The 26,868-nt window shown below is 40.3% G+C and overlaps 2 protein-coding genes and 1 long non-coding RNA gene across 11 annotated transcripts in view; 1 reads left to right on the plus strand and 2 right to left on the minus strand.

Moving 5' to 3' along the window:
- Positions 1 to 26,868, plus strand: part of NTNG1 (netrin G1) — a 259,982-nt gene that overhangs the window by 122,593 nt on the left and 110,521 nt on the right. The window lies entirely within an intron of this gene.
- Positions 329 to 26,868, minus strand: part of LOC148114662 (uncharacterized) — a 41,623-nt gene continuing 15,083 nt past the window's right edge. For both annotated transcript variants that reach the window (XR_015733160.1, XR_015733161.1), the window contains exon 2: positions 329 to 870. This is a non-coding gene — a long non-coding RNA (uncharacterized LOC148114662). The remainder of the gene's footprint in view (positions 871 to 26,868) is intronic.
- On the minus strand, positions 8,808 to 9,596 carry LOC148114663 (uncharacterized). The gene has a single exon (XM_087888814.1). It carries the CDS (start codon positions 9,594 to 9,596, stop codon positions 8,808 to 8,810), a length of 789 nt encoding a protein of 262 aa, XP_087744940.1.

Here is a 26,868-nt window from a genome sequence, read left to right on the forward strand (position 1 = left end):
TGCTTAACAATTGACTGCTGGCCTCAGTTGTGCTCCCTAAATAAGGAGTTTCAGATGGGAGCATTGTAACACATCTTACAAATGTAGTATGTAAGGCTAAGCAACCCATGTCTACCCTCAATACTGTTTTGGCTCTTTTTATACACTTTTCCCCTACTCTGGAAGGTTCCTTTCAAGGTTCCCACAAACCTAGTTGTGTGGTTTGTTTGCGGATAAATTGGGATAACCGGTTTTTAAATTGCCTCCTGTGTCTTGTAGGAAGGAGAGTGTTCTGTCCCCGTCGCACACAAACAGTCAGCCAGGAGTTAATAAAACCAGCAGTCAGGAATTCCTTTGAGATAACAGAATTGGCAGCAACCCAGTAGCTGCCTGCCAAAGACTTTACTCACAAAGGGAGGTTTTTCTCCTCCGTCCGATACACCAAAATAAGTCCACAAAGCCAAAGAATTGTCAAGTCCATCCATAATAAATCCAAGGAGGGCAAGTTCCAGAAACGCAGTATGACTTGCTAGCTTTTCAGTTGTCCATCACAAGGCCTGAATGGCCACCACACCCCCTTTTATCCCCTGTGGGGTGTGGTCCAGTGACTCAGCTTAATCTCTGGCATGCCTCTTTCTCTGCTGCGCGCGCTTATCTTTCCGACGCTGTCGGGGATCCAGCCAAGATTCATCTCCGTCGCTGTCTAACTGTGGCTGCTCGGAAGTGCCTGGCTTCTGGCCTATCTCTTGGCCTTCGGAGGACACCTGAGGCATTGCCAGAGAGGAGGGTCCTGGAGAAGGAGGCCTTGCCAACTCCTCTCCTTCACTTTCGAAGTCTTCTCCCTCTGATAAGACGGGCTCAGGGGTCGGAGTCACAACAGAGAGATACAAACTGTAGTAATAAGGGGTAGATATAGATTCAGTTTGGTGCAATACTAGCGTTGTCATTATTTGTATCGTAAAAAATAGAAGTGAAAACCAGTTCAAATGGCCAGTACATGCATCCAGTTAAAGATGGTCATTGAACTCCTTATAACCCTGTGCAGGCAATCTATTAAAAATAATGATGCAGTCAAAGCACTCTTGTAGACTGTGGATTTGTCTGTTTTAACTATATTGACTTTATGCTTGATAACAAACAAATCTCTCTTAATAAATATGCACTTTATTTATGAATATCAGAAGAGCTACCAAGACAAGGATATCTTTCTTTGTATTGGTAAGCTGCTTTGTGGCTATGATTTTGCTTCTAAAGGACCTGACTATCTTAACAGTTTATAAATTCAGGATAGGCAATTTGTTCTGGCTAATTTGAGCCTGGTCATTTGGGCAGCTAAGAAAACATATAAATGGATCATTGAACAAATCGACCAGATTTGTTCACCTCAGGAACAAATGATCAGACTCAAATTATCCTACTTCAGATTCTTTGAAGCAATCTAGATTAGGGATAGATCATCATGGAAAAAAATCTTATCTATGTGGTTGTTAATAGTCAACAAAGACTTGATGGCACATAATAAATCAATAATTTGGAATGACTAAGGAACCCTGGGTTATCTGTTTGATGATCCATTTGTTTGCTTGTTTTGGCTGGCTCTGGTATTCTAAAGAGTCTTTTCCAACACCAAATTTCAAAAGCATCAATACTATTTCTACCCTGTTGCTTCAAAGTCCAATTTTCACTTCCATAGAATGTCACAGAGAATACAATTGCTTGTACCAGTTTGACCTTTGTAGAAATAGACACATTGCTATACCTGAATACCTTTTCCAAGACTTTCATGGTTGCCTTACCATGTGCTAGTCTGCAGTTTATATATATTTTTTTCTTTTATAGGCATCTTATAAATTAAGAAAAGCAGAATAAAAAGGTAAGGTAAAAACCACAATAATAAAAGAAACCAAATCAGATTGAAACACTCTCAATAATGAAAAATAATACACATAGTAGATATTATTCAAATGGTTATACATCTTTGGTTCTAACATCAAAAAATGCAACACAATGGCATCCGGCAACTTGCTGTAGAGGATAATAATTACTCAGGTAGTCCTTGACTTACGGCCATGATTGCTAAGTGAGATATTGTTAAGTAATTTTTGCCCCATTCTATAATCTTTCTTGCTGCAGTTGTTAAGTGAATCACTGCAGTTGTTAATACATGGTTGTTAAGTGAATCTAGCTTCCCCATTGATTTTGCTTGTTAGAAGGGGATCACATGACCCCAAGTATCACCTTCAAGTATCATAAATATGTCAGTTGTCAAACATCCGAATTTTGCTCATGTGATCATGTGTGTGAAAAACAGCAATAGATCATTTTCAGGTCCATTGCAACTGTGAATGGTCACTAAATGAACTGTTGTAGGTCGTGGACTACCTGTATTATTATTAATATTGAGGAAATAGTCTTAAGATTCAGGAAGGAGAAAGGGTTATTCAGAAGCCAGAATCAAAGCAATGTAGAATTTTCAGCATGAGCAATGGAAATGGTAATCACACCTGGAACTGAATCATCAATTCATTACAGTTTTAAAGTAATGGTAAAATAGGTACTATTCCAATAGATACCATTTGGTATCTATTTAAATTTGAGAGGCAAATGAGTCTTCTAAGGCAAAGCATTTCTGATGAAATGATGAGGATGCAATGATACTCTAATATGCATTTATTCTTATATTTTTGCCAAAGAACCAAAAGTTATCCCCTAACTTTAAAAAATATGAAATTGAGTAGTATTATATGATTCTCTCCATCATGAGGAAATTAAATTTCAAGATTAAATAGGAAAAAATGGAAGATTTTTTTTATGATTAATAGATCTGGTTCTAGGAAAATTTGATTACATTAAAATTTGATTAATGTAATACTTAAAGAGTCTTTTTAACAATTGCAGTCCACTTGGTGTCTTTTTCTCCTACTAGCAAAAACACGTTTATAATTTATCAAATGACCTTTGTTAGAAGAATCAAGTTCATTCATTCCTAAAATCCAAATTAAACTTTATTTAAATTATCTCACTTACAGTATTACAAAAACTTTCATCTTCCAAACAGTATATTATTGGAATATTTCAGAAGTCATACAGAACAGGACCAGAAAAAAAGGACTGCTCACTTTACAATAGATACAGCCAATATAAAAGAATTTCAAATTAATTTTTAAATTAAGATTAAGTATTGTAAAATTACCAAGAAATAAGCACTAATAATTATGGGATTTTGGGGGAGGATAGAAAATTGTGAAGAGATATAGAAAGTGTGTACTCTATGTGTTAAGGAAGTGGGGAATCACATTAGAATGCCATAAATATCAAATCCAACTTTATGATATTATTTCACCTGTGCGAGGTTAGTCTTTCTCCATTGTAAAAAGAAAAAAGCTCACCCACAGTTATGTTCTGTGTTATTTGGTCAAAAAGCTTATATTAGCTGCATGAGATCAACAAAAAGAAAAAAAGCATTTTTCCCCCTCCATTTCCATTCTTTTCTCACCAACAGTAGCTTAAAATGATTGTTGCCATTTGCAGACCTCTTGATTATTCTCTGTGACTTTGAAAAAGAACATTGTGGAACATCCTTTTTTAGGCTTTTATGCAATAAAAATTGAGGGAGGGAGGGAGGGAGGGAGGAGATCATCCAGCCGCCAAAACCTTACAATTCTTGTTTCCGGCATGTATTCGTGAGCAAATAGCAGCAGGAGCAAATATTCTTTTTGAAATGGAGAAGATCCTAAATAAGAATACATCAATATTTGATTCAATGGAAGGAAATCTCTAAGTCCAACAGTTTTTCCTGCTGCTGTTACCATACTTAGGAGATGCTTCAACAGAGAACCAAGGAGAAGTCTTTTAAATGCATTTTATGATCTCATATCATTTCATTGTTTTATGGTGGTTCTTCTTCATTTTCCATAGCTGCCTCCATCAGTGATATGAGGGCCAGGGAGAGGTCAGGCTGTAGCTCCTCCTTTGTAACATCTACATGAAATTATTGGGCAAGGTCACTCAATGGCACACGGTATGGTATCTTCAGTATGCTGAAGATACCCAGTTATACATCTCCACCTCAGTTCAGGCAAATGATGTGATGGTGCTGACTGAATGCCTTGAGGATAATGAGGTTCTAGATCAGGGGTGAAATGTAAAATTTGTTACTACCAGTTCTGTGGGCGTGGCTTGGTGGGAGGAGATATGTGACTGGGTGGGCGTGGCCAACTTTTTTTTTTTTAACTTTTCAAAGCATTTTTTCTAATGCTTTGAAAAGCCTTTGCCGATCAGGCAACTCAGCTGGGATCATCAGAGAGGCTTTTTTAAAAATTCTTTGAAAAGCCCCTCTGACGATCAGGCAACTCAGCTGGGATCGTCAGAGACTTTTCAAAGGATTTTTTTTACCACCTCTTCAGCCAAGAGGTTGCAGAAAAAAATGCTTTGAAAAGCCTCTGACGATCCCAGCTGAGCCGCGCGATCATCAGAGGCTTTTTTTTTTACTTTTAAAAGCATTTTTTCATCGGAAGAGGTTGTAGAAAAAATGCTTTTAAAAATAAATTTTAAAAAAACCTCTGATGATCGTGCGGCTCAGCTGGGCATGGGGGGGGGTGCAGGATTTTTGCTACCGGTTCTCCGAACCACCTGCCACCATCGCTACCATATCAGGTGATCCGGTCCGAACCGGGAGCATTTCACCCCTGGTCTGGATGGGGAAGAACCAACTTCAACTCAACTCTGGAAGAATGGAGTGCCTTTGCAGTTTGGGTCCTCCACAGTCAGATATGTCATCTTTGACTCTGGATGAGGTTGTAGTTCCCTAACTGAGTGGTGCACAATGCGGGGTTCATCTTGGATTGACAGCTTCTGCTCAAGGAGCAGTAGCAGCTGTGGCTAGGAGGGACTTTGCATAATTTTTTCTTGTATTTCAGTGTACTCTTTCCTAGATCACGAGGTCCAGCTCACAGTCATTCATGCCTTGTTCACTTCCTATCTGGACTATTGCAGTGTGTTCTACATGGAGTTCTTCTTGAAGACCATCCGGAAGCTATAACTGGTCCAGAATGCAGTGGTGCACAAGGTATTGGGTGCCCTAGGTTTGGCTCTCTATTATAACCCTGTTGTATTAGTTGTATTCACTCCCATCTATTTTTAGCCTCCTGGAAGGCTACCAAGACCTGGATTGTACCCAGTACTAGAGTAGAGTGATGGAACCCTATGGATGGTTGTTTGGGCATTTTAGAAGATAACCGAAACACCAGAGTTTTTGTAGCTCTTGGTTTTTGTTTTTATAGTTTTAAATTGGTTAGAGTTGTGCTCTAAAATGGTCAGCCATGCAACTTTGTAAAAAAAAAAAAAACAAACACAAACTTTGCAACCAATGAACTATGCAAACTTAGAGCCATCAGCTTTCCAATTGTTTTAAAAGCTTTATGTGCTTAATGTGCACATGGATTTATGGCTACATGTAACCCCTTAGCTTGTTGGAAAATCATTCTCACAAATAGGAAGTATGTAGTGTTCCTTGAAGAATTCAGTCCTGTGAGTCTCAATATAAACCTGAACAGCAAGTGATGATAAAATCAGAATGTTATCCATCAGTTTTTCACACATTTTCTGCATTAATTCTAACATATCCCTCCTCAATTTAAAAGGTACATCATTTAAAGAAACAGAAAAGAGCACACTTCTAGAAAGAAAATGTAAATGAGTACTTTGAAAGAAAATAGGTTGATAACTAAAGACTTAATTATGCATTTAAATGTAGTGCTTGCACATTTTAAAATATAAGTCAATGCAGAAATAGGCTGAAATGGACTGATATGCATGATGTCCAATCTAAACTGGGAAAGAAGAGTGATTTCTACCAATTTAATAAATGTAAGGCTTTTACATTTGAAGTTAAAATCAAAAGAGTAAAGGTTATCATTTTGTTTGTGTTGACTCTGTATGTGGGGAATGAGGACAAATGGAATTTAGTGAATACATTTTTAGTTTTTCATGATAATACAAACTGACCTTCTTTGCCTTTTACAGATGAGCATAAAACCAACACACAAGTTTTCACCCTTTCCACTTTTAATGATGTAGTCTGCCCATAAATTAGTAAAATAAATGTGCACAACGATTATAGGAAAAGTTCTTGCAAAATGAAATTCATACTTTAAAAATTGCACAGAGATCCATGCCATTTTAATTTATGTCTATATGTGAATGTGCACAATACCATATAGAATATTTAGATTCTCTTTTTTAAAAAGAGCACACTAATATGAAAAACAGCAGTAAATGAACTTGTCCTTAAAACAAAAGCAGAAAGGGTCCATCTGCTTGCTGCAACAACAAGTAATTTCTACCTTTTGGTATTCTTGTTATCATATTACAGCAATTATTTATTATTTATTTATTTATTCATTCATTTATTTTATTTTATTTATATACCACCCTACTCCCAAAGGACTCAGGGTGGTGAACAGCCACAAGATAAAAATACATCATACAAAAGTTAAAAACCATTTAAAAGTACATTAAATAATTTTGACCCAAAAAACGAATTTAAAAACACCCAATTTGTATAAAACTTAAAAGCAAATTAAAAGAGAGAGTCAAGCCAGACCAGACTGCTAGAATAAAAATGTTTTGAGGGCGCGGCAGAAAGTGCATAAATCTGGGATCCTCCGTATCTCCGGGGGGAGCTCATTCCAGATGGCAGGTACCCCCACAGAGAAGGCTCTCCCCCTGGGGGCTGCCAGTCATCACTGTTTGACTGACGACACCGTGAGGAGCCCCTCTCTATGGGAGCGTACTGGTCAGTGAGAGGCTACTGGTGGCAGAAGGCGGTCTTGTAAGTATCCTGGTCCTAAGCCATGGAGCGCTCTAAAGGTGGTGACCAAAACCTTGAAGCACACCCGGAAGACCACCGGGAGCCAGTGCAGCTCACGCAGGAGGGGAGTCACATGGGAGTGCCACGTCGCTCCCATAACCACCCACGTGGCTGCATTCTGGACCAGCTGGAGCCTCCGGGTGCTCCTCAAGGGGAGCCCCATGTAGAGAGCATTACAGTAGTCCAGGCATGAGGTGACGAGAGCATGAGTGACAGTACGTAAGGAGTCCCGATCCAGAAAAGGATGCAACTGGCGAATCAGGCGGACCTGATAAAAAGTCCTCCCGGCCACAGCTGTCAAATGCTCTTCTAAAGACAGCCGTGAGTCCAGGAGGACACCCAAGTTGCGAGCCCTATCCGTGGGGGCCAACGACTCACCCCCAATAGTCAGTGATGGCACCAACTGACTATATTGGGACGTCGGAAACCACAGCCACTTGGTCTTGGATGGATTGAGTCTGAGTCTGTTTCTCCCCATCCAAATCCGCATGGCCTCCAGGCACCGGGACATCACCTGAAGAACATCATTGGGGTGATCCGGGGTGGAGAGTGTCATCAGCGTACTGGTGGTACTTCACCCTGAAACCATGGATGATCTCACCCAGCGGCTTCACATAAATGTTGAACAGAAAGGGCAAGAGGACCGATCCTTGTGGCACCCCACATACAAGGGGCCTCGGGGTTGACCTCTGCCCCCCCATCAACACAGACTGCAACCGGTCGGAGAGAAAGGAGGAGAACCACCGCAACACGGTGCCTCCCACTCCCAACCCTTCCAGCCGGTGCAGCATGATACCATGGTCGATGGTATGAAAAGCCGCTGAGAGGTCTAACAGGACCAGGATCAAGGAGCAACCCCTGTCCCGAGCCCTCCAGAGATCATCAACCAATGCAACCAATGCCATTTCCGTGCTGTACCCAGGCCTGAAGCCTGACTGGAATGGATCTAGTTAAGCCGATTCATCCAGGTACTGAGGCAGCTGTCGCGCCACCACACTCTCAACAACCTTCACAACAAAGCGAAGGTTGGAGACTAGACGATAATTAGCCAACACTGCCAGGTCCAGGGAAAGCTTCTTGAGGAGAGGCCTCACCACCGCCTCTTTCAAGGTGGCGGGGAAAACACCCTCACTCAAAGAAGCATTTATAATCCCCTGGAGCCAGCCTCGTGTAACCTCCCGAGAGGCCAGCACCAACCAGGAGGGACACGGGTCCAATAAACATGTGGCCGCACTCAGTCTGCCCAGTATCCTGTCCACGCCTTCGGGAGTCACAGGATCAAACTCTTCCCAAATAATATTCCCAAAACGTGCCTCTGTCATCCCTCCTGGATCTACCCAGTCAGAATCTAGGTGTTCCTGAATCTGAGCGATTTTGTCATACAGATATTGTACAAAGTCCTCAGCTCTACCCTCCAAGGGGTCCTCCCGCACCCCCTGGTGGAGCAGGGAGCAGGTCACCCTAAACAGGGTGGCTGGCGATTATCTGATGATGCAATAAGAGCGGAAAAATAATTAGTCTTCTCCTCTTTTATCGCCACCAGGTAGGTCTTAATATAAGACTTTACCAGTGTTCGGTCGGATTCAGAACGACTAGCCCTCCAACTGCTCTCTAGGCGTCTTTTCCGGCGCTTCATCTCCCTCAGCTCCTCGGTGAACCAAGGAGCCAGGTGAGACTGGCGCCGGGTCAGAGCCCGCAAAGGCACGACCCGGTCCAAAGCTCCAGCGGCCGCCCTATCCTAGGCGGCAACTAGGTCTTCAGCCGAGCCATGTGCCAGAGTCTCAGGAAGTGGCCCAAGCTCTGTCTGGAATCTATCTGGATCCATCAGGCACCTGGGGTGGAACCTCCTCATCAGTTCCGCCTCCCTGCAGCAGGGTGTGGCAGTTCGAAGGTCTAAGCGGAGGAGGGAGTGATCTGACCATGACAAGGGTTCAATCGCTATACCCCTATCTCAAGATCACTCAACCACTGGCCAGAGACAAAAACCAGGTCCAGCGTGTTTCCCCCTGTGAGTAGGGCCATGAATTACCTGGGTCAGGTCCATGGCCGTCATGGAAGCCATGAACTCCCGGGTCACCTCAGATGCCTCGCTGATAGATGGCAGGTTGAAATCCCCCATGACCATAAGCTTGGGGGTATCAACCGCCACCGTGGCTATAACGTCGAGCAGCTCGGGCAGGGCCACTGCCACATGGCAGGGAGCCAGGTACGTGACTAGCAGGCCCATCTGCACCCCATGACCCCACTTCACAAGGAGGGACTCACATCCGGCCGTCGGAGGAACAGTGGCCTTCCTCGGACTAAGACCCTCGTTAATAACAACAGCCACCCCCCCACCCCTCCCCTGTGATCTTGGCTGATGAAATTCACAGAAACCAGGTGGGCAAATATCAAGAAGAGGGACTCCCCCCTCCTGGCCCAACCAGGTCTCCGTAATACCCGCCAGGTCTACACCCCCCTCCTGAATAAGCTCGCAAATGAGGGGGGCTTTATTTGCCACAGACCTGGCATTGCACAGCATCAGCCAAAGGCCCAGGGCCCGAGGATCTGTGCAATCTGGGGAACGAGAGGAGCATTGGAGGCCGGAGCGCGCCACCGCTTGAAGACAGCGAGCACGCACTCCCACAACATGATGTGGCCTCCTACTCCCGCCATATCTGCCCCTCCCACCTACAGTGTCGATGTCATAGCCATCCGCACCACAAGCTCTAACCCCCTCCTTGACCCCAGAACCCGCACCCCCCATGCCGTGCTCCTCAGCTGGACTAGGCACTCTCCCCTGCGGGTTCTCCTCCAGACCCATGCAGCCCACCCCCCTCCCAGAATCCTTTAAAATTTTGTTCAAAAACTTGCCTAAAAAACCCCACAACCCTCTTTTTGCAGCATGCCATCTCTCAGGACTCCAAAGTCCGTCATCGAGATAGGCCCTCGATAGAGTGGAGGGCCAAGCCTGCGAGAGGGGGGGATCTCGCAGGGCAAGGAGCTCAAGCACTGAATACATCCGCTCATTAGGGTGAAATAGTCCATGGTCGGGAGACCACCGAGATATTAGAGTCCACAAGGGAAAGTTCCAATCCAGGTACAAACAATCTGACTCCATTTCCCTCTCACAGCAATGTGGGGGGGGGGGAATACATGTTATTCAACTGCCGGTAATTTCTTGGACCAGCCAACCTCTCACGAGGCCAATCCAGTTTAAATAATCCAAATGGATTGATGGAAAACCAGTAGTGAGAACAGTCATACACCGGTTCCCTCCAGACTTGTGTACCCAGATCTAGTTTCCCATACGGGTAGAAGAAAGTCAGGGAGCCCAGCTTATGAGAAGGATTTAGTACGGGGAGAAATCTTGCAGCGGTGGGATTTCAGAAAGGGCTTAATGAAACTGGGGGAAGTAGGAGTCACTCAGCAGACCAGGATAGGCAGGGTAGTGGTAACCATAATAAGGCCAAAAGGCCTAAACTTGGTCAAAAAAGGAGGGGGGGCAATGCAGGCAGCAAAGTGTCCATAGTCATTTTCCGACCCCCCTATCCACTTTAACTTCCAGTTGATGGTAATGCTCCCCAGTTTTGCCCCCTCCAGCTCACCATGGAGGTCTCTGGGTACGCCTGGGGGCGGCCCTTCCCCCATGGTCCAAACCCCTTCAGCCGCCCAGGAAAAAACCAGGTCGAAGGTACTGCCAAGTGTCCCATGCCATCTCCTTCAGGGACTACTGGCCTTTAGGTAGCCGCCCTAACTCTAGCTTCCATTTCCGCAACCGCCAATGCAGCCGCTATCTCCGCTGCTGACACTGCTGGCCCTCCCGATGACCTCCACAGCCTCCCCTAGCCTCCACAGGTCTTCCCAAGGCATCCAGGGGAATGGAAAGCCCCGCGGGAGCACCGCGGCGCTGCCATCGTCGGCTGCCATCTCCACCGCCGCCACCGCCGCCACCAGCCCTCTCAACATCTTCCACAGCCTCCCCTAGCCTCTACAGATCTTTTCTGAGGCATCCAGGGGAATGGAAAGCCCCCATGGGAGCACCTCAGTGCCGCCATCATCAGCCGCCATTGTCTCATCGTCCCGCCAGCCGCTGGTAAGCTCGAATAACCGTCTCCGCCAAAACGCCATCCCTCTCAGTGCCAGGATGACCCAGAGGGCGGAAAAAGCCCTCAAAACGTTTCCTGGATGTTCCTCTACCCGGGCAGGGGGCCATAGATGGTCAGACTGCCCCCCCCCCCCGAAGCCTCCCTAGGCCAGGACATCACCTCAAAAGTTGCGGATCTAGCGACAAAGTGCCATCTTGGACATGCGCAGATCAGGTGTCCCAATATTTTAATTAGGAGTGGAGATAGAGTGGAGATAGAAATAATTGATGTTTGGGTGTAATTGGTGCCCAATATACAAAAAGTCACAGATTAGTTAGCACGCATATATGTACAGTGAAATATTAATGCAATATCAGGGTTTTCAATTTAATTGTATAGAAGGTGAAGGATGTCTGTTTTGTTTTGTTCTTATAGTTTTCTTATGTATGGTATACACTGAGGATGACATTTAATTTCATTGTACGAGGTGCAATGGCAATAAAGTAACTTAATTTAACAAGGATATCTACTCTGATATGCACTTTTAAACTTGAGTAGTTCTTTGTCCATGATAGCTTTGATATGTTCAAGAATATGCAACATATAAATCATTACAAAATATGTTAAAGCAAATAGTTGCTAATAGAATCGCCATCTGTTTGATGTTGGAAACTTGTCATAAAACTTGGGAAGGCTTTTCAGCACCTCAAAGAACAATTGTATCGCTATCTGAAGCATTGACCGTATAATACTATTTTTCTGTTGTCACCTGTGTTACCCCTGTATCATAATTTTTATTACAGCATGACCTAGACTTCAAGACCATTGTAAGTTAAACAATTTTCTCTTCCACATTTCATTCAAGATACATTTGTTGCTTATCCATAAACAGGCTGGCCCATCTTCTCCAGGGCAGCTTTTAATCTGAAAACACAGACCTACCCACTTCTTCCCCTTTATAAGCTTACTCAAACCTATGGAAATAATAGTTGGCAATATTTTGCAAAGCATCAATGACATTTTCTTGCCCGATAATACATTACAGTAGGCTCCATCAGTGTGCACTTTCCAACTCATAATCTTTCCCTAAAGTATTACTCTTAAAGATCTCTCCTTTTCAAGGAAGGGGAAAATCAATTCTCTTGCCCCAGACATACATTAGTGGGTGCTGTTACATATTTTCCTGATGAACATTGCTAGACAGACTCATGAGTGGCAAAGTAGTGCATTAAGAAATTGCTGGTAGGATATCTGGAGTTGAAGAATCGAGTTGCTTGAGCAAAATGCTATGATAACTAAGCATTGTTATGGAAAAGTGTCTTCTTTTCTTCTTTTGATTATTTCAGGAAACGATGCATCATCAAGAAAATTTTAAGATTGTAACCACCACAAAGTCTCCTACTCAAGGGTGGCCCAGGAGATCAGTCTATTCCTTACTTTCTCTTTTTCATTTCTCACACGCCCTATGTCTTTGCTCACATTAGGTTACAGGCATTGCTTCTTCCTTGATAAGTACCATAGTGGTGCAGTGGTTAGAATGCCAAACTGCAGGCTACTTCTGCAGACAGACAGCTGCCAACAGTTTGGCAGTTCGATTCTCACCGGCTCAAGATTGACTCAGCCTTCCATCCTTCCGAGGTCGGTAAAATGAGGATTGTTGCGGGCAATATGCTGACTCTGTAAACCGCTTTGAGAGGGCTGTAAAGCACTGTGAAGAGGTAGATAGGTCTAAGTGCTACTGCTATTGCTACTTCTTCCACTGGGAAATGACGTTGTTTAAAGAGGCAAGTTAATTGGATACCAGGGAATCTCAAACTGGGAACCAGATACTATGCTTGTTAAACTATTATAGCTTGCACAGAAAAGAGCCGTGGTTCTTCTCAGTTACACTGTTCTTTAGCAAGTTATAGTGTAACTATCAGTTTAGTGAGCAGTGGGCTCCATCTGTTGTTACAATTTGCTGACTCAAGCCTGCATATGAGCAAGCTGAGTTGCTTTTCTGCTTCATGGCTGTGCTTGACACTACACTGTAAAGTAATCTCTTCATTCATGATTGAAAGGGTCCTTTTTAGTGTATTAAGTCAAGGGAGCAAGATTTTTCATAGCCAGGTTTTTCTGTAGAAAAGCTTAGGTAGAGAGAATTCAACTCTTCGTTTGAAATGTGGTTTTGGCCACAGTTTGTAAAAAGAAAATCCTGCATTTTTTCTGGATTCATATGTAGTCTTAGAAGAAGACAAATTTAATTTAAGAAAGTGCTAACAGAGGGAATGTGCCTGTCTGTGCATGCTCCAATTCACCTTTTCTCCCTCAAAACCGAATAGCTGCATAGCCATAGCTAGCTTTCTATACATATCTCAAAGTTATCTTTTGCAAATTCTAGCACTGTTAATTGGAGTCAAGGAAACTACTCCTTCCAGGTTACTCATCTTACGGCATAGCAAAATAAATGTTATTTTTATATTTTCTGTTTAATGCCAGTAAAGCAGAAGGTGAATTTGCAAGTTCAGTGCTTTAAAGGAAGGTCCATCTGGATGTTTTAGGATTGCATTAAAAAAAATCTGATCTGTTAATGTGTACTTTTTCAAAGGCACAAATGCTTCAAAGAAACAACAGAGAAAATTATAAATGCATCAACCAAAAGAGAAAGGCTTTCCCCAAGAGAAATATATTAAATTTGAACCAGGAAGGATCTTAGACAGCTGCCAAGCATGTAGCAAGGTGCAGAGACAGGTAATAATATGAGACGAATTTGTATGATGACTTTTGACAGGTGCATTGTCACCATTCTGCATCTAGGGTGAGATTGTCTATGGGGAGATTTGCACATCTGTCATATTTAGATTACTTTTACTTTAAAGAAGCTCATCTATACAATTAAAAACTGCAGATAAGAAAGGCAATCACGTAGGTAAACTAAATCATATAAATATTCATGAGTTAACATCATAAAAATGCACGAATAGTAATATAAATGTTTATGTGTGGCATGGAAACTTATTCTGGAGGAGCTAAATCCAGCAACGAAAAATGACTGTATTGTATAGCTTTGATATATTGCAGTTTTCAAATAATTGTGTATTAGGGCATGAATATCTGAATAGACAAAGCATTAGGGCCTAGTTTGCAGGAAAAAAATAATAAATGCAGGAGAAATAATACTTCCTTTGTGCCTTTATGCACAGGATAAGGATTTAATTACAAGTCTTTGGTGCAAGTACAGGTCGAAGAACATCAGAACATCAGGAATAAGAGTTGAAGAGAGAAGTTGTATAGGAAGAAGCAAATTAGAAATCTGCCTGTACTGTTGATTTCTATTTTAAATGCTTCCTTTTTTTGTTATTGTTGTTCAGCCACTAAATTATGCCCAACTCTTCGCAATTCCGCAATATGGAACACAACATGTCAGGTTTCCCTATCCTCCACTGATTCCTGGAATTTGCCTAAACTCATGTTCATTGTGTTGATGACACTATGTATTCATCTCATCCTCTGCCGTCTCCTTCTTCTTTTGCCTTCAGTCTTTCCCAACATCTGGCTCTGTTACAGTGAGTCTTCTCATTTGGTGACAGAAGTATTTAAGCTTCAGCTTCACTATCTGTCCTCTCAAAGAACGATCAGGGTTGATTTCCTTTAGGATTGACCAACTTGATCTCCTTGCAGACTAAACGATGCTCAAGAGCCTTTTCCAACATCATAATTCGAAAGCATGAATTCTTCAACACTCAGACTTCCTTTTGGTACTTCACTAGCTTCCTCTTTTACTTGGTTGTAAAAGAAAAATCTGATTGCTCAGTTTGGCATATGTCAGGACATGTTCTACAGGTCCTCATTAAAGATGCTACTTAGTTATTAATCCTAGCAGAAACCAAATTTATTTATTTATTAGATTTATATAGCCACCCATCTTCTCACCAACTCTGGGTGGCTCCCATTTTTAATTATGGGTTTATTTAAGAAATAACTTAAGTAGCCATGGGAAAAGTGCTGCTCCACTTGCCTAAAACTATTAATTAAAATCATTTTACTAAACAATCTAACAATAGCTGTAGCAGTAATAATAGCGTAGTAGTACTAGTAATGAAATAATGGAACAATTTTGTTACTGTACATACAAAAAGTGGGAATTAAAAACAATGCTATCATGCACTGCTGCTAGAACATTTTGACACACAGTAAGATAGAAAAAAGGGGGGGGGAATCATTGCTATTATTTCTTTTTCTTTTCTGGTAATGTTTGCTTGTTTAATCATTGATTATTTGCAATGACTTATTTATGCCATGTTTGTGGCATCATATTTTTCTTCATATTTGCACTGCAGGAAGGGGCATGTAATCTGGGCCTTGGGGTTAGTAGTTCTTCCCAGATTCATGCTGTGCTGCTGCCTGTAATAAAATATTTTAGGGATACGTTTGAACTAGATAACATTCTGTTGAAGCACAAATTAATTTCAGATGGCACTGGAAGCAAAAACAGGCCTAAAAGGGGGTGAGGTTGATAGTCCATCTTTATAAATTTATGCAAATTAGAATTTACATATGATTGGATAGAGCAGCCAGGTGTTTCATTGGATGTAACAATGTGAGTAGCGAGGCCAGGAAAGTAATGAGGCAAGACTATAAATTCATAGAGATATTTTAGGGACATATTAATACTGTTAAGTTTTATTTTTTCGGTCAAGGGCCTAGTTCCTTTCTACGGCATTACGTTCTTTTGCTTTCCCTGAGTTCTGCTGCCTCACTGTACTTTTTTCCCTGCTTTTCCAGCCTTAACAGCCTTCTTTGGCCTTCTGAATGTTTTATAGCTTTCCTTTGCAGTGGGATAGGTGTCCAATTCAAGCGAGCCTATGCTTTGTGGAACATTTGGCCACATTTTAAGGTGGTGCCCCTATTGTGGTTGATATGTGGTTGCTGTACCTCTCCACTTGTGGTTTATATATTCTAATTATTTAATGATTTTTAAATTTTTAATAAGGATTGTTTATATTTTTATAACAATCGTTTTTATATTGATTGTTTTTATACTATGGTTTGTATTCAATTATCGTATGTTGCCCAGAGTTACATCTGGTGAGATGTGCAAGTACATAAAATTGATAGATAAATAAATAAATACATGTGTTAGGGGTTTTTAACTTGGTCCCCCAAGGGTTTTTTTCACACCGGATGCTCTTGTGTTTGGAGTACAAAGATCTTTTTATGTCCTGGAACACTGCAGACTCAGTGCCTGCGTAGTTGCAGCGTCTCCTTCGAAAATTAAGGGCGGTAAACCACATAATGGTAAAATAAAAAATGCCTCTAAATATTTATAATTTTCCTGACATGTAAGTTCCCGGCATTTGGCATTTATCAAATATGAATTCCTTTTTATCTCAAGATGAAATCTAACAGGATTTTTCTGATGATTTTATAGTTTTAAGGGATTCCTTATGGCAATGTTGGTGAACCTTTTTGGCACTGAGTGCTGAAATGGGCATGTGTGTGTACACGTCTGCCAGAAACCAGAAGAGTAGCCATCCAGTGCGCATGTGCGCATTGGGCGGCTGCTCTTCCAGTTTCCAGTGTGCCTATTCTTCCGGTTTCTGGCATGCATACTCACATGAAGACAAGCTGGTCTGCGTGCATGCGCACACCAGGAAGATGATCTTCTGGTTTCCAGCATGCGCATGTGCCCCGGCCAGCACACATGCACACCAAAAACTGGAAGACCAGGTGGCCGGTGTGCATACATGCGCAGAAACCGGGAAAGCAGTCACCCGGCGCATGCATGCACACCAGGTGGCTGGTCTTCCGGTTTCCTGTGTTCCCGCGTGTGTGAAGACCAGCTGACCAGTGCGCTGGAACCCAGAAGAGCAACAGGTGATGGCTCGCATGCCCAGAGAGATGGCTCTGCGTGCCACTTCCGGCACACATGCCATAGGTTCGCCATCACGGCCATATGGTATGAAATTGGGGTCTAATTCAGCACCAGAGAACTACTTAGCCGTCTCTCCATAATCCTTTTACTCCCTGCGATATCTACAAGTAAGTAAACCATTGTGCTTTTCATTTTCTTGAATACCAGGATAAATATCCCAAAACCATTTTATTCCAAAGTCAAGAATTGTTTTAAAAATAACTTTGCTAGTGGACCAGTTAATTAATAGACCCTAGTACTTCTGTGGGCATAGATCTGCTCTGTTTTGTTTTCTTTCTTTTTCTGAGTTGAGTTCACCAAAAATGCTAACCGTAGCCCAGTTTTTCAGATGCAAATTTGTTTTAGGTATAACAGGCCTTTCTAATCCTTGGGTTGATAGGATGATTCCATTTGTTTATTTATTTTTAGGTTATCTGAAGCATTTCTTTGTAAGTAGAAGCAGCTTTTGCATTTTTCATAGCTGAGTGTGGCAGAGATGGGAAACTTGAATGACATTTAAAAAGGGAGAAGGATGTGGGGGGAGAGAAAACAGAATTTGTTAAAAAATAATAATAAAAAGACCCAAAACAAAAAAAGTGAAGGCAGGCAAGGCAGAGTCGAAAGGTTTGCCCCTTAATATAAGCATTGTTTTCGTCAGCAGTATTTCACAATCTGTTTTCCTTTATAACAGTCATAAATTATTTATAACAAGCAATCTATTCCTTAAAATGTTCAGTGGTGCATTGTTTGTTGCTGTTGAGGGTAATCCTGAATGGAAGGGGAAGGATATTGATTTGAAGGATTTGAAATATAAATGAAGTTGTTTAGTCTTTCTGGTGGATGAATTTTAAAGCAATTGGATCAAATTCAAGAGACGAATAAGATTCAGTCCTCCACCCTCCTCTAAAAATAAAAGAAAATATTTCAGCTTCTAGTAGCAAACAACTAAGATTTTGACTTGCAAATTCAAGTCAACTCATGTGAATTAATAAATATTGGTTGATTTTTTAAAAAACTGGAGGAGAATTCTTAGCTCTAATAACTTATTGTTTTTTAAGTTACAGTAGTCCCATTCATCCCACTTAAGGTAATACTCATCTTCTGCGTTGAATATGAAACAGCATATAAAAGAGCCAGTGTGGTGTAGTGGTTAAGGCACCAGGCTAGAAACTGGGAAACTGGGAGTTCTAGTCCCACCTTAGCCATGAAAGCCAGCTGGGTGTCCTCAAGCCAGTCTCTCTCTCTCTCTCTCTCTCTCTCTCTCTCTCTCAGTCCAACTCGCTTACAGGATGGTTGTTGAGGAGAAAATAGAAGGAGGAATGTGTGTTGGATATTTTTGTTATCTTAAATTATTTGTAAAAACAATAAAGATGGGGTACAAATAAATAAAAAACAGCAAGCACAAGTATGCATAGTTATAACTGGATGGATCGAACGGGTAAATTCAGAAATGTATCCTCTGCATCAGATACCTCTTCTAGATGATGATGGAGAGAACAGACCGTATAAATGAATGCGAGAAAATGGGTTCCCTTAGGGTCTTTTTTGGCCATGGCAAGCATAGATGACATTCTTTCACAGCATTTTTTCATAGGTCAGTTCATTCTAACCTTCTCATTCTGATTGCCTTCCCAATCAGAAGCTTATAACAAAATGTGAACAACTGCACTTGCAAGAGGCATTTTAGTAGAGGCATCTACTTGCATATAATTTTGAGATAAGAAAAAGTCTGTTTGCTTTGTTTCCCATTTCATTTAAGATGTTTTGTGACCTATGGAAATCAATGAAAAGGTCAACACTGCAGACATCAGTTTATAAAGAAAAACAATTGAAAATAAGTAGATGTATCTTAATAATTTAGAGTAACTTTGAACAACTTAAGGATAATTCATAAAGCTGAACTATATATGAATTTTTAGCAATTAATTAATATGTTCTCTATTTTAATAATAAAAAATGAATGTCAGTTCTTACCAATAACTGCTGTAGGCAGTCGGTCCAAAGCTATTATCAAAACCATATACTGTAGGTCATATATCATGATCTTCTATTTTCTCATTAAAATTCTTAAAGGAGCTATTCCAGGCTCGCTTTAGGCTAAAGCTGAATAGGCCCTAGGCTAGTGTGCCAAAGCTTAGAGGATACTGATGCTACCCATCTTTTCAAATTATCCTAAAAATGCAAATCTTTATATCAGTAAGTAGTGGTCTCATTAGTCAGTGTGCCCTAAGGGCATCATATAACCTTGAGTCAACATTGAAGCCACTGCTACAGACAATTCTGTCCAGAAGCAGGGAAGGTGATTCTTTCTAACAAAAGCAGCAAAATATTATAGATTTTTCTGTGCTGGATCCAGTGCATATTCTGACCAATGATTTGGGGGGGGGGGGTGATGACACATTTTCAAACTTTTGCCAAATGGCATAAACTAGATTTCATCTCAAAATACAATTTTATGTGCCTAGAACATCTATACATTCTCATGAGTCATATCACTAGGACTTAGTTTTAACTTTTCCCTAAGTATTATAAAATATTAAAGTTATGGCATGACAATCAGAGGTGGGTTTCAGCAGGTTCTGACCAGTTCTGCAGAACTGGTAGTGGAAATTTTGAGTAGTTCGGAGAACCAGTAAATACCATCTCTGACTGGCCCCGCCCCCATCTATTCTCTGCCTCCCGAGCCCCAGCTGATCAGGAGGAAATGGGGATTTTGCAGTAACCTCTCCCTGGATTGGAGAGGGAATGGAGATTTTACAGTATCCTTCCCCTACCAAGCCACGCTCACCAAGCGACACCATGCCCACCAAGCCATGCCCACAGAACCAGTAGTAAAACATTTTGAAACCCACCACTGATGACAATATACCTTAAGCCAAGTATTTGAGGCTCTGATAAAAGCAGTATCGATTCTAAAGTTCCTACCATAAGACATCAAAGAGGTCGTGAATGGCAGACATTTTTCTTGAAAAATAGAAGGTCCAAGGCCACTGATCTTCCTTTGCATTGCAGAAGAGATGCTTAAGACACATGAATTTCTTTAGGAAATGTCCTGATTTTCATGATGAACAAAAACAACTTTTATATTTGCACTATTTGTGTGCCACCCTGAAATTTGATTTGATGATAAATGGTGATATTGACGTTTTGTAAATACAGATAGTCCTAAATTTACAACAGTTTGTTTAGTGACCGTTCAAAGTTACAACAGCACTGAAAAAAGTGACTTATGACCATTTTTCACAATTACAATCTTTGCAGCATCCCCATGATCATGTTATCAGAATTCAAATGCTTGGCAACTAACTCATATTTATGACCGTTGCTGTGTCCCCAGGTCATGTGATTCCCTTTTGTAAACTTCTGACAATGGGGAAGCCAGATTCACTTAACAACCAGGTTATTAGCTTAACTGCAGTGATCCATTTAACAACTGAGGCAAGAAAGGTCGTAAAATGGGGCAAAACTCACTTAACAAATGTCTCAATAACAGAAATTTCAGGTTCAGTTGTGGTCGTGAATCCAGGACTACTTGTATCTAAAAGCCAGTGTGGCTATCACTTCTCCTCAGCTATGAATCTTCACAAATAGATTCTTTAATCTTGATTTGCACTCAGAAGTTTCTCGGCAAACAAAATCATGTGAAAATTTAAAGTCTGAAAATTTGAAAAGAGGTATTATGTAATTATGTATGCTAGAAGATAATCATCTGCTGTAATCCTTGGATTATTATGCTAAATGTTGACTGAGATAAACTTTGGATGTGCAGCGCAGAAAACATAGTTGTTAGAATTAGGATTTTTATTTGTATCTTAGTTTAAACAGTTTTCAGATCACTTTCTGAAAACCTTTATAAGCTGTCTCTGCACTGAGGTCTTTATATCTCTTAGAATGTAGAAATATGAACTTGATAATATGAAGCAGTAGAGTTTGAGTTTCCTGCAACATTTATGTAAGAAGCCACTATTAAAGAACCATCTTATTTGCTGAAAATGTTGGTTTGGAATTCTGAAGACTTAGATTTTCACTACTAGAAAGGTACGGTACATAATTGGGGGGAGGGATGAAAAAACCATATGATGTGTCAATAGGTCAGAAATAGAGATATTTGAAAAATGTTCAAGTGTGCATGTTGCTCTCAAGTGTGCTAAACCTATTTAGTGTGCATAGTTTTGTACTACCTGTGTTCTGCTTTTCATTTCAGTTTTGTGTAACATTTTCTTATAGACTGTGGTAGGTAAGAGAGTAAGTTAGCATAGTAAATGCAATTGTATAAAACATTGTTAAAGGCAATATTGTTCAAGAAATTTGATCTTCTATATTGGTTATAAAACAATATGATTCCTACATTTTGAACTAATATATGTATTTGAATGTAGCATGCATAGCAGCCCAGAGATTTTAGAGCGGCCAGCCATAATAAATTTAAATAATACTAATAATCCATAACAGAACACAGATTTAAGCAAATTAGTTTTTAAAAATCACTTTGATATCCATATTTCGAAGTCAGCTATGCAGTGAAATATGCATTAGATATGCATTTATAATTGTTTTACAAGGTTTTTTTTAGAATACTATTTAATGTGCAAAAAGGGTGTAGTGGTTAAAAGATGAAAAATGAACATGGACCAGAAAACAAACTAGATTCATTGATTTCCAGCAACTATGGCTCCTGACAATTCCTACAACAAGGCAATCTGACCTTGTTAGAAGGGTGTTACCAAACCTCCAGATCAACCAATTGTTTTTAATGTTCCTTCTCATAGTTGCCTGAACTTTTAACTATTAAGTGAATCCAACAGCAACTCAAATATTAAATTCCACATAATAAGTTACCTTGAGGTAAGGTGGGTGGCTTATTAGATAGATAGATAGATAGATAGATAGATAGATAGATAGATAGATAGATAGATAGATAGATAGATAGATAGATAGATAGATACCGTATTTTCCGGCGTATAAGACGACTGGGTGCATAAGACGACCCCCTACTTTTCCTGTTAAAATATAGGGTTTGGGCTATACTCACTGTATAAGACTACCCGTCTTCCAACGCACACCAAATAAAAATTAAAAAACATCAAATCTGTTGCTGTGATCTGGGTTAGATTTGGCCCACTGAAGTGCAAACAAACGTATTTTATTTTGTGTCACTACATAACCGTTTTGGCGATGCTCATTCACCATGTCTGCTACATGTTTTTCGAGTTCTGGCCAATGTCGGATGCCTCTTCTTAATGCACACTTACCCCTTGGCATACTCTTTAATGCTTTTTCATTTGCTTTCCAGTCCTGAACCATCTTTTCTGTTACTCCATATTGTCTTGCAGCAGCACAGTTATTATGTTCTATGGCAAAGTTTACAACTTTAAGCTTGAAACTGGCTTCATATTTCTTTCTTCTTGCTGGTGGAGCCATAATGGGATCTTGACTGTTAGCCATTTGTATACTGTACTGTATGTACTGGTGCTGTACTGTAGGAACCGGTACAGAAACTGGTGCTGTACTGTATGTACAGATACTGGTACTGTACTGTATTCACCACCACATGTATCTGCTCACCAGATAGACTCTATTTTTTCACCTCAGATAAGATGCACACCAAACTTCATTAGAGATCCGCCGTTCCAACATTAGAATTGGCTGAAGTGCAGATGCTCCTGCTTCCCCCTGCCTTCCCTCAGAATCGCCAATCCAACCCAGTATACAATAACCAGCCAATCACAGCAAGCAATGTATTTTCTGTGCACACTGCATACAAAGCCTGCTTGGATTGGGTGGGTCAGCTCTCCCTGCCTGCCCAGCCCTCCCTGTCTCCAAGACGATCTGAGCGGTAGTACGCAATGTGATACTGCCGGCATGAGAAAACCACTGAGAGCAGGGAGAGGGGCTGCTCCAGGAGCGGCTGGCCGGAATGCAGCGCACGGTGGCTCAGCTAGAGGACGCCTGTCCCTGAAGCTGGAGAAGGACAGCTTCTCCAGTCTGGCTCGGAAGTAAGTTTCAGCACACCGTATACCGGCTTATAAAATGACACCCGGTGTATAAGACGACACCTGACTTTTGAGAAGATTTTCATGTGTTAAAAAGTCATTTTATATGCTGGAAAATACGGTAATTGCTTTCATTTCTAGCTGTTAATCAAATTTTATTGTTAGTAACAATACTTTTTGGGACATTTCTGTATACCAATATACCTGGAAAAGATTTAGATGTATAATTAAAAGGATTTTTAAACTTCAACATAAGCCATACTTGTTATTTTAAGTTTCAGCAATTTTTCCTTCTGGCTTCCATTCTTGGAAGACGGTTGCAATATTTCTCGCCAGTTGTTGGCAACATTAATTCTGTCCTTTTCTACTAGCCCTGTCTACAATTTCTTGGCTGGTCCTATATTTCTCTCCACCTGTTAACATAAGGCTAGATGAAATTGGCAGGTTGAATATTTTTTGCGGGACTTGCTGTGAATCTAGCAAATTACCTTCTCGGGTTTTTTTTTTTTTCCCCTGCTTGTTTCAGTAGATGAAATATCTTTTAGTTTTCTTATCTCCCATTTTGCAAAGCATGACTTTTGGGGGGAGGGGAAGGAGGGATTTTTTTGAAAATAGGTCACTAGTTCTTGCTGAGGTGGTTAAATTGTGTTCAGTTTTTATCCACTTCAGACTTCAGCTTAGGTGTGAAATGATTGAATGCTTCTTTTAAAATAAAAACTCTCCCATGTCAAAAAGAAATGATTGTAACTTGCAATAAAACTGACTATCAAATTAATTACTGAACATGCAGCTTCTTTTCTTGGCTTTCCTACTTCCCCAAAATATTATTAATACTATTACCAGGAAAATGCTAATCAGTTATTGGTCCACTGTCAGATATAGAATTTAATTCCTTTCTTTGTAGATAGGATCCATACTGCATAATAGCAATAGCACTTCGACTTATATACCGCTTCACAGTGCTTTACAGCCCTCTAAGTGGTTTACACAGTCAGCAAATTGCCCTCAACAATCTGTGTCCTCATATAATATATAGTATAATATAATGTAATGCAATAAATATAATATAATATTATAATATAATATAATATAATATAATATAATATTATAATATAATATAATATAATATAATATAATATAATATAATATAATATAATATAATATAATATAATATAATATAATATAATATAGTCTAATTAATATAATATATAATATAGAAAGAGGGAAAGGCTGAGCTTTCTATAAGCATCAATAGATTTTTTCCCTTTTTTCATCATTTCACATATGTGGGTTGGGCAAGGAGACAGATGTTAATTTTGTTGTTTTATTAATTTACCTTTTTTCTTCTTCACAAATAACATTTTTCTATGTATAGTTAGCTTTGTTTGGAAGGAAGAAAATATATGGTCCTGTATCTGCTCTCTGAAATGATCCATACCAGGCATTATAGAACCTTTATAGAATGTGAATTGAAGGAGAGACAGGTTTGCAATAGAGACCTTATCCTCTCTCTCTCTCATCCTGCTCTGCCCCTCCGTTCCAATCCCAACCAGTTTCCACATGTTGAATCAAAAACTCTGAAAAAGAGCTCTGTGATTGGGACTAGAGTACCTGGATTCGGAATGGGACAATTTACCACAGCCAATTCGCCATGACCAATTCACTGCAGCCAACTCACACTGGGACAACTCGCTGTGGGACAATTTAACTATTCAATTTAATTATTTAAAATAATTTTAAAATATTTAAATTTTTTGTCATTCACATTTCATTTTGTCCCTCCTTTGGCATCCTTTCTTTAATGGTTTTATTCCACTACTTCTTTGATATTAGTGTAACTCTTATTCTGTGGCGAATTGTCCCATGGCAAGTTGGCTATGGTGAGTTGGCTGCAAGTTGGCTGCAGCGAGTTGACAAGTGGCTAGCTGGCCAATGGTGAGTTGGCCAGTGGCAAGTTCTCGTAGACCCCCTAGGTTAGTTCTCAATTACAGTTCAATTTTAGCAGAAATGCCAGTGTTTAAATACAGCCTCTTCTTTCTTTGAACTTAGAGTTTTGCCATCAACAGAACATAAAGGGCAGGCATTAATAAACAAATTTTATAACAGACATCTGTTGCTAATCAAGGAATTCTGTAAGATCCAATCTGGGTCAGTCACCGGGACCAGAGGTTTTGCCTTCCGAGCTTTCAGACTCATCCTGGAGCCCATCCTCAACTACTCTCTAGCCCTCTTTTCTCAGGCTAGAGAGAAGTTCCCTTAGGATGGGCTCTGGCATGAGTCCGAAAGCTTGGAAGATAAAACCTTTGGTCCTGGTGACCAACTCAGATGAAATCTTACAACATTCTCCTGAGACACATATATTCACCTTCATTCACAAGGGATTCTTTACAAAAGCAAAAGCAGGACAGGCAGTAATATTGGCTTTAATTATTTTGTTTTGGAGTTTTGTTATTTTCATAGTTACTGCTTATTTTCAAGGTGCGGTCCAAAAATTCTAATTTACAGTTTTTGAAACAGCGTGAAACTAAAAGGTAATTTTATTTTTATATTAGTACTTATTAAAATTTTACAATACGGTTCTTCAATTAAAAATAAATATAGAATGTATACACAGTTAAAATTCACAGAAAGTACTTACATTACGGAACATATTCAAAAAAATTAAAATGCTTATAAAATTTTTACGTCTAGCTGCATTGCATATTTTTAAAAAACCATATATTGTATGATAGAGTAAACAAATGCATTTCAATATGGAAATTGGAAAAATAATAGGTTGATTCATTCATGCTTACTTTCAAAATGATACCATGCAAAATTAACATGATTTTATATTTGAGGGTACAAAGATGCAAACAAAAGTTAATAATTAAGCACCCAGGGAAAAAAAGAGTTCTTCTTTATAATTGCAATATGACTTATTGAATTCTCTGCCTTCTCTGATTTCCTGTCATTTTGGAGGAATAAAAACCAAGCCTCCCATGAAGCATAAATGTATGTCTGAATGCAGATTGTAAGGCTTGAGAGTTGGAATATGTATACTACAAGCAATACTAATAAACAAATCCAGCATTTGGCTTATCACTCCTGATATGAGAACAACTCATGCGGGGAGGGGAGGACTACTCTTCAGTGAGGATAAAGAGTTAAACGTATTTGAGGTTGTTTATAACTTTTAGAATTACTCCCAGGAGGTCTTAAGCAGAGAAGTGTTTTTGCCAGCTATTGAAAAGAAGCAAGCATGCAGCAAGGAGCATGGTTTCCTACTGTGTACTTCTGTACTTTTCACTAAGTATGTGGTTGCATGGTGTGTACCGTCACAGTAGTACTGTTGTGGCAAACAATATTCTGTCAATGGTATCATCTCTCTGGCTTGTAAATGGCATTGTTTAACTAGAAATCATGGTTTTAAAAAAGCTGTAGAATCAAGAGTACAGGATAAGCCAAAATGAATCTGAATGAAGCAGTTTTTCAGGTTAAATGTAGCATGACTGTAAAGGTTTCTTGAGAAAGTCATTTGCTGCTGGCCCTGCCCCTAATTCTCTTATCTTTTCACCACAGCCTCCCTTATGTAGAAGGTTTAATCTCTGCAATGAAGCCTGCCCCAATTGGGTTGTCTCCCTGTCTGATTTCCAATAAGTGTTGGTTGGCCAAGGCGTTCCACACTAGAGTCACATAATCTAAATTTATGAGGTTAGGGCTACAAATATCTGGACAAACAGATGGCAATAGCGACCCATAGAAAGCTGCTATCATATAAAAGTCATCAAGATTTGCTAGCCCTTCTGTAATGAATGTGAGGAAAATCCATTTAAAAAGTTTCAAACTGAGAACGAAGAAAGAAAATACCATTGACAATCCAGAAAAGGGGGGGGGAAATGTAAAAGAAACAATACCTACCAATTCACAGGGTAGGAAAAAGTGTCTAGACAAATCAAACACCAAGTGGTCAGTCAGCCATTTGGTATTTCTACTTCCTCCTCCAAGGTTGACCAAATCTCTGGGGATGGGTGAAGTCTCAGGCAGCAGCACCTTGCCTGAAATTTAGTGAATATCGACAGCAAG

The sequence above is a fragment of the Pantherophis guttatus genome, chromosome 3, assembly GCF_059756535.1.
Source record: "Pantherophis guttatus breed Tessera chromosome 3, ASM5975653v1, whole genome shotgun sequence".
Lineage (NCBI taxonomy): Eukaryota > Metazoa > Chordata > Lepidosauria > Squamata > Colubridae > Pantherophis > Pantherophis guttatus.

Bases quoted from the DNA above. Each gene is read 5' to 3' on its own strand.
- LOC148114663 (XM_087888814.1), bottom strand. From the start codon at position 9,596: ATGGGGGGTGCGGGTTCTGGGGTCAAGGAGGGGGTTAGAGCTTGTGGT.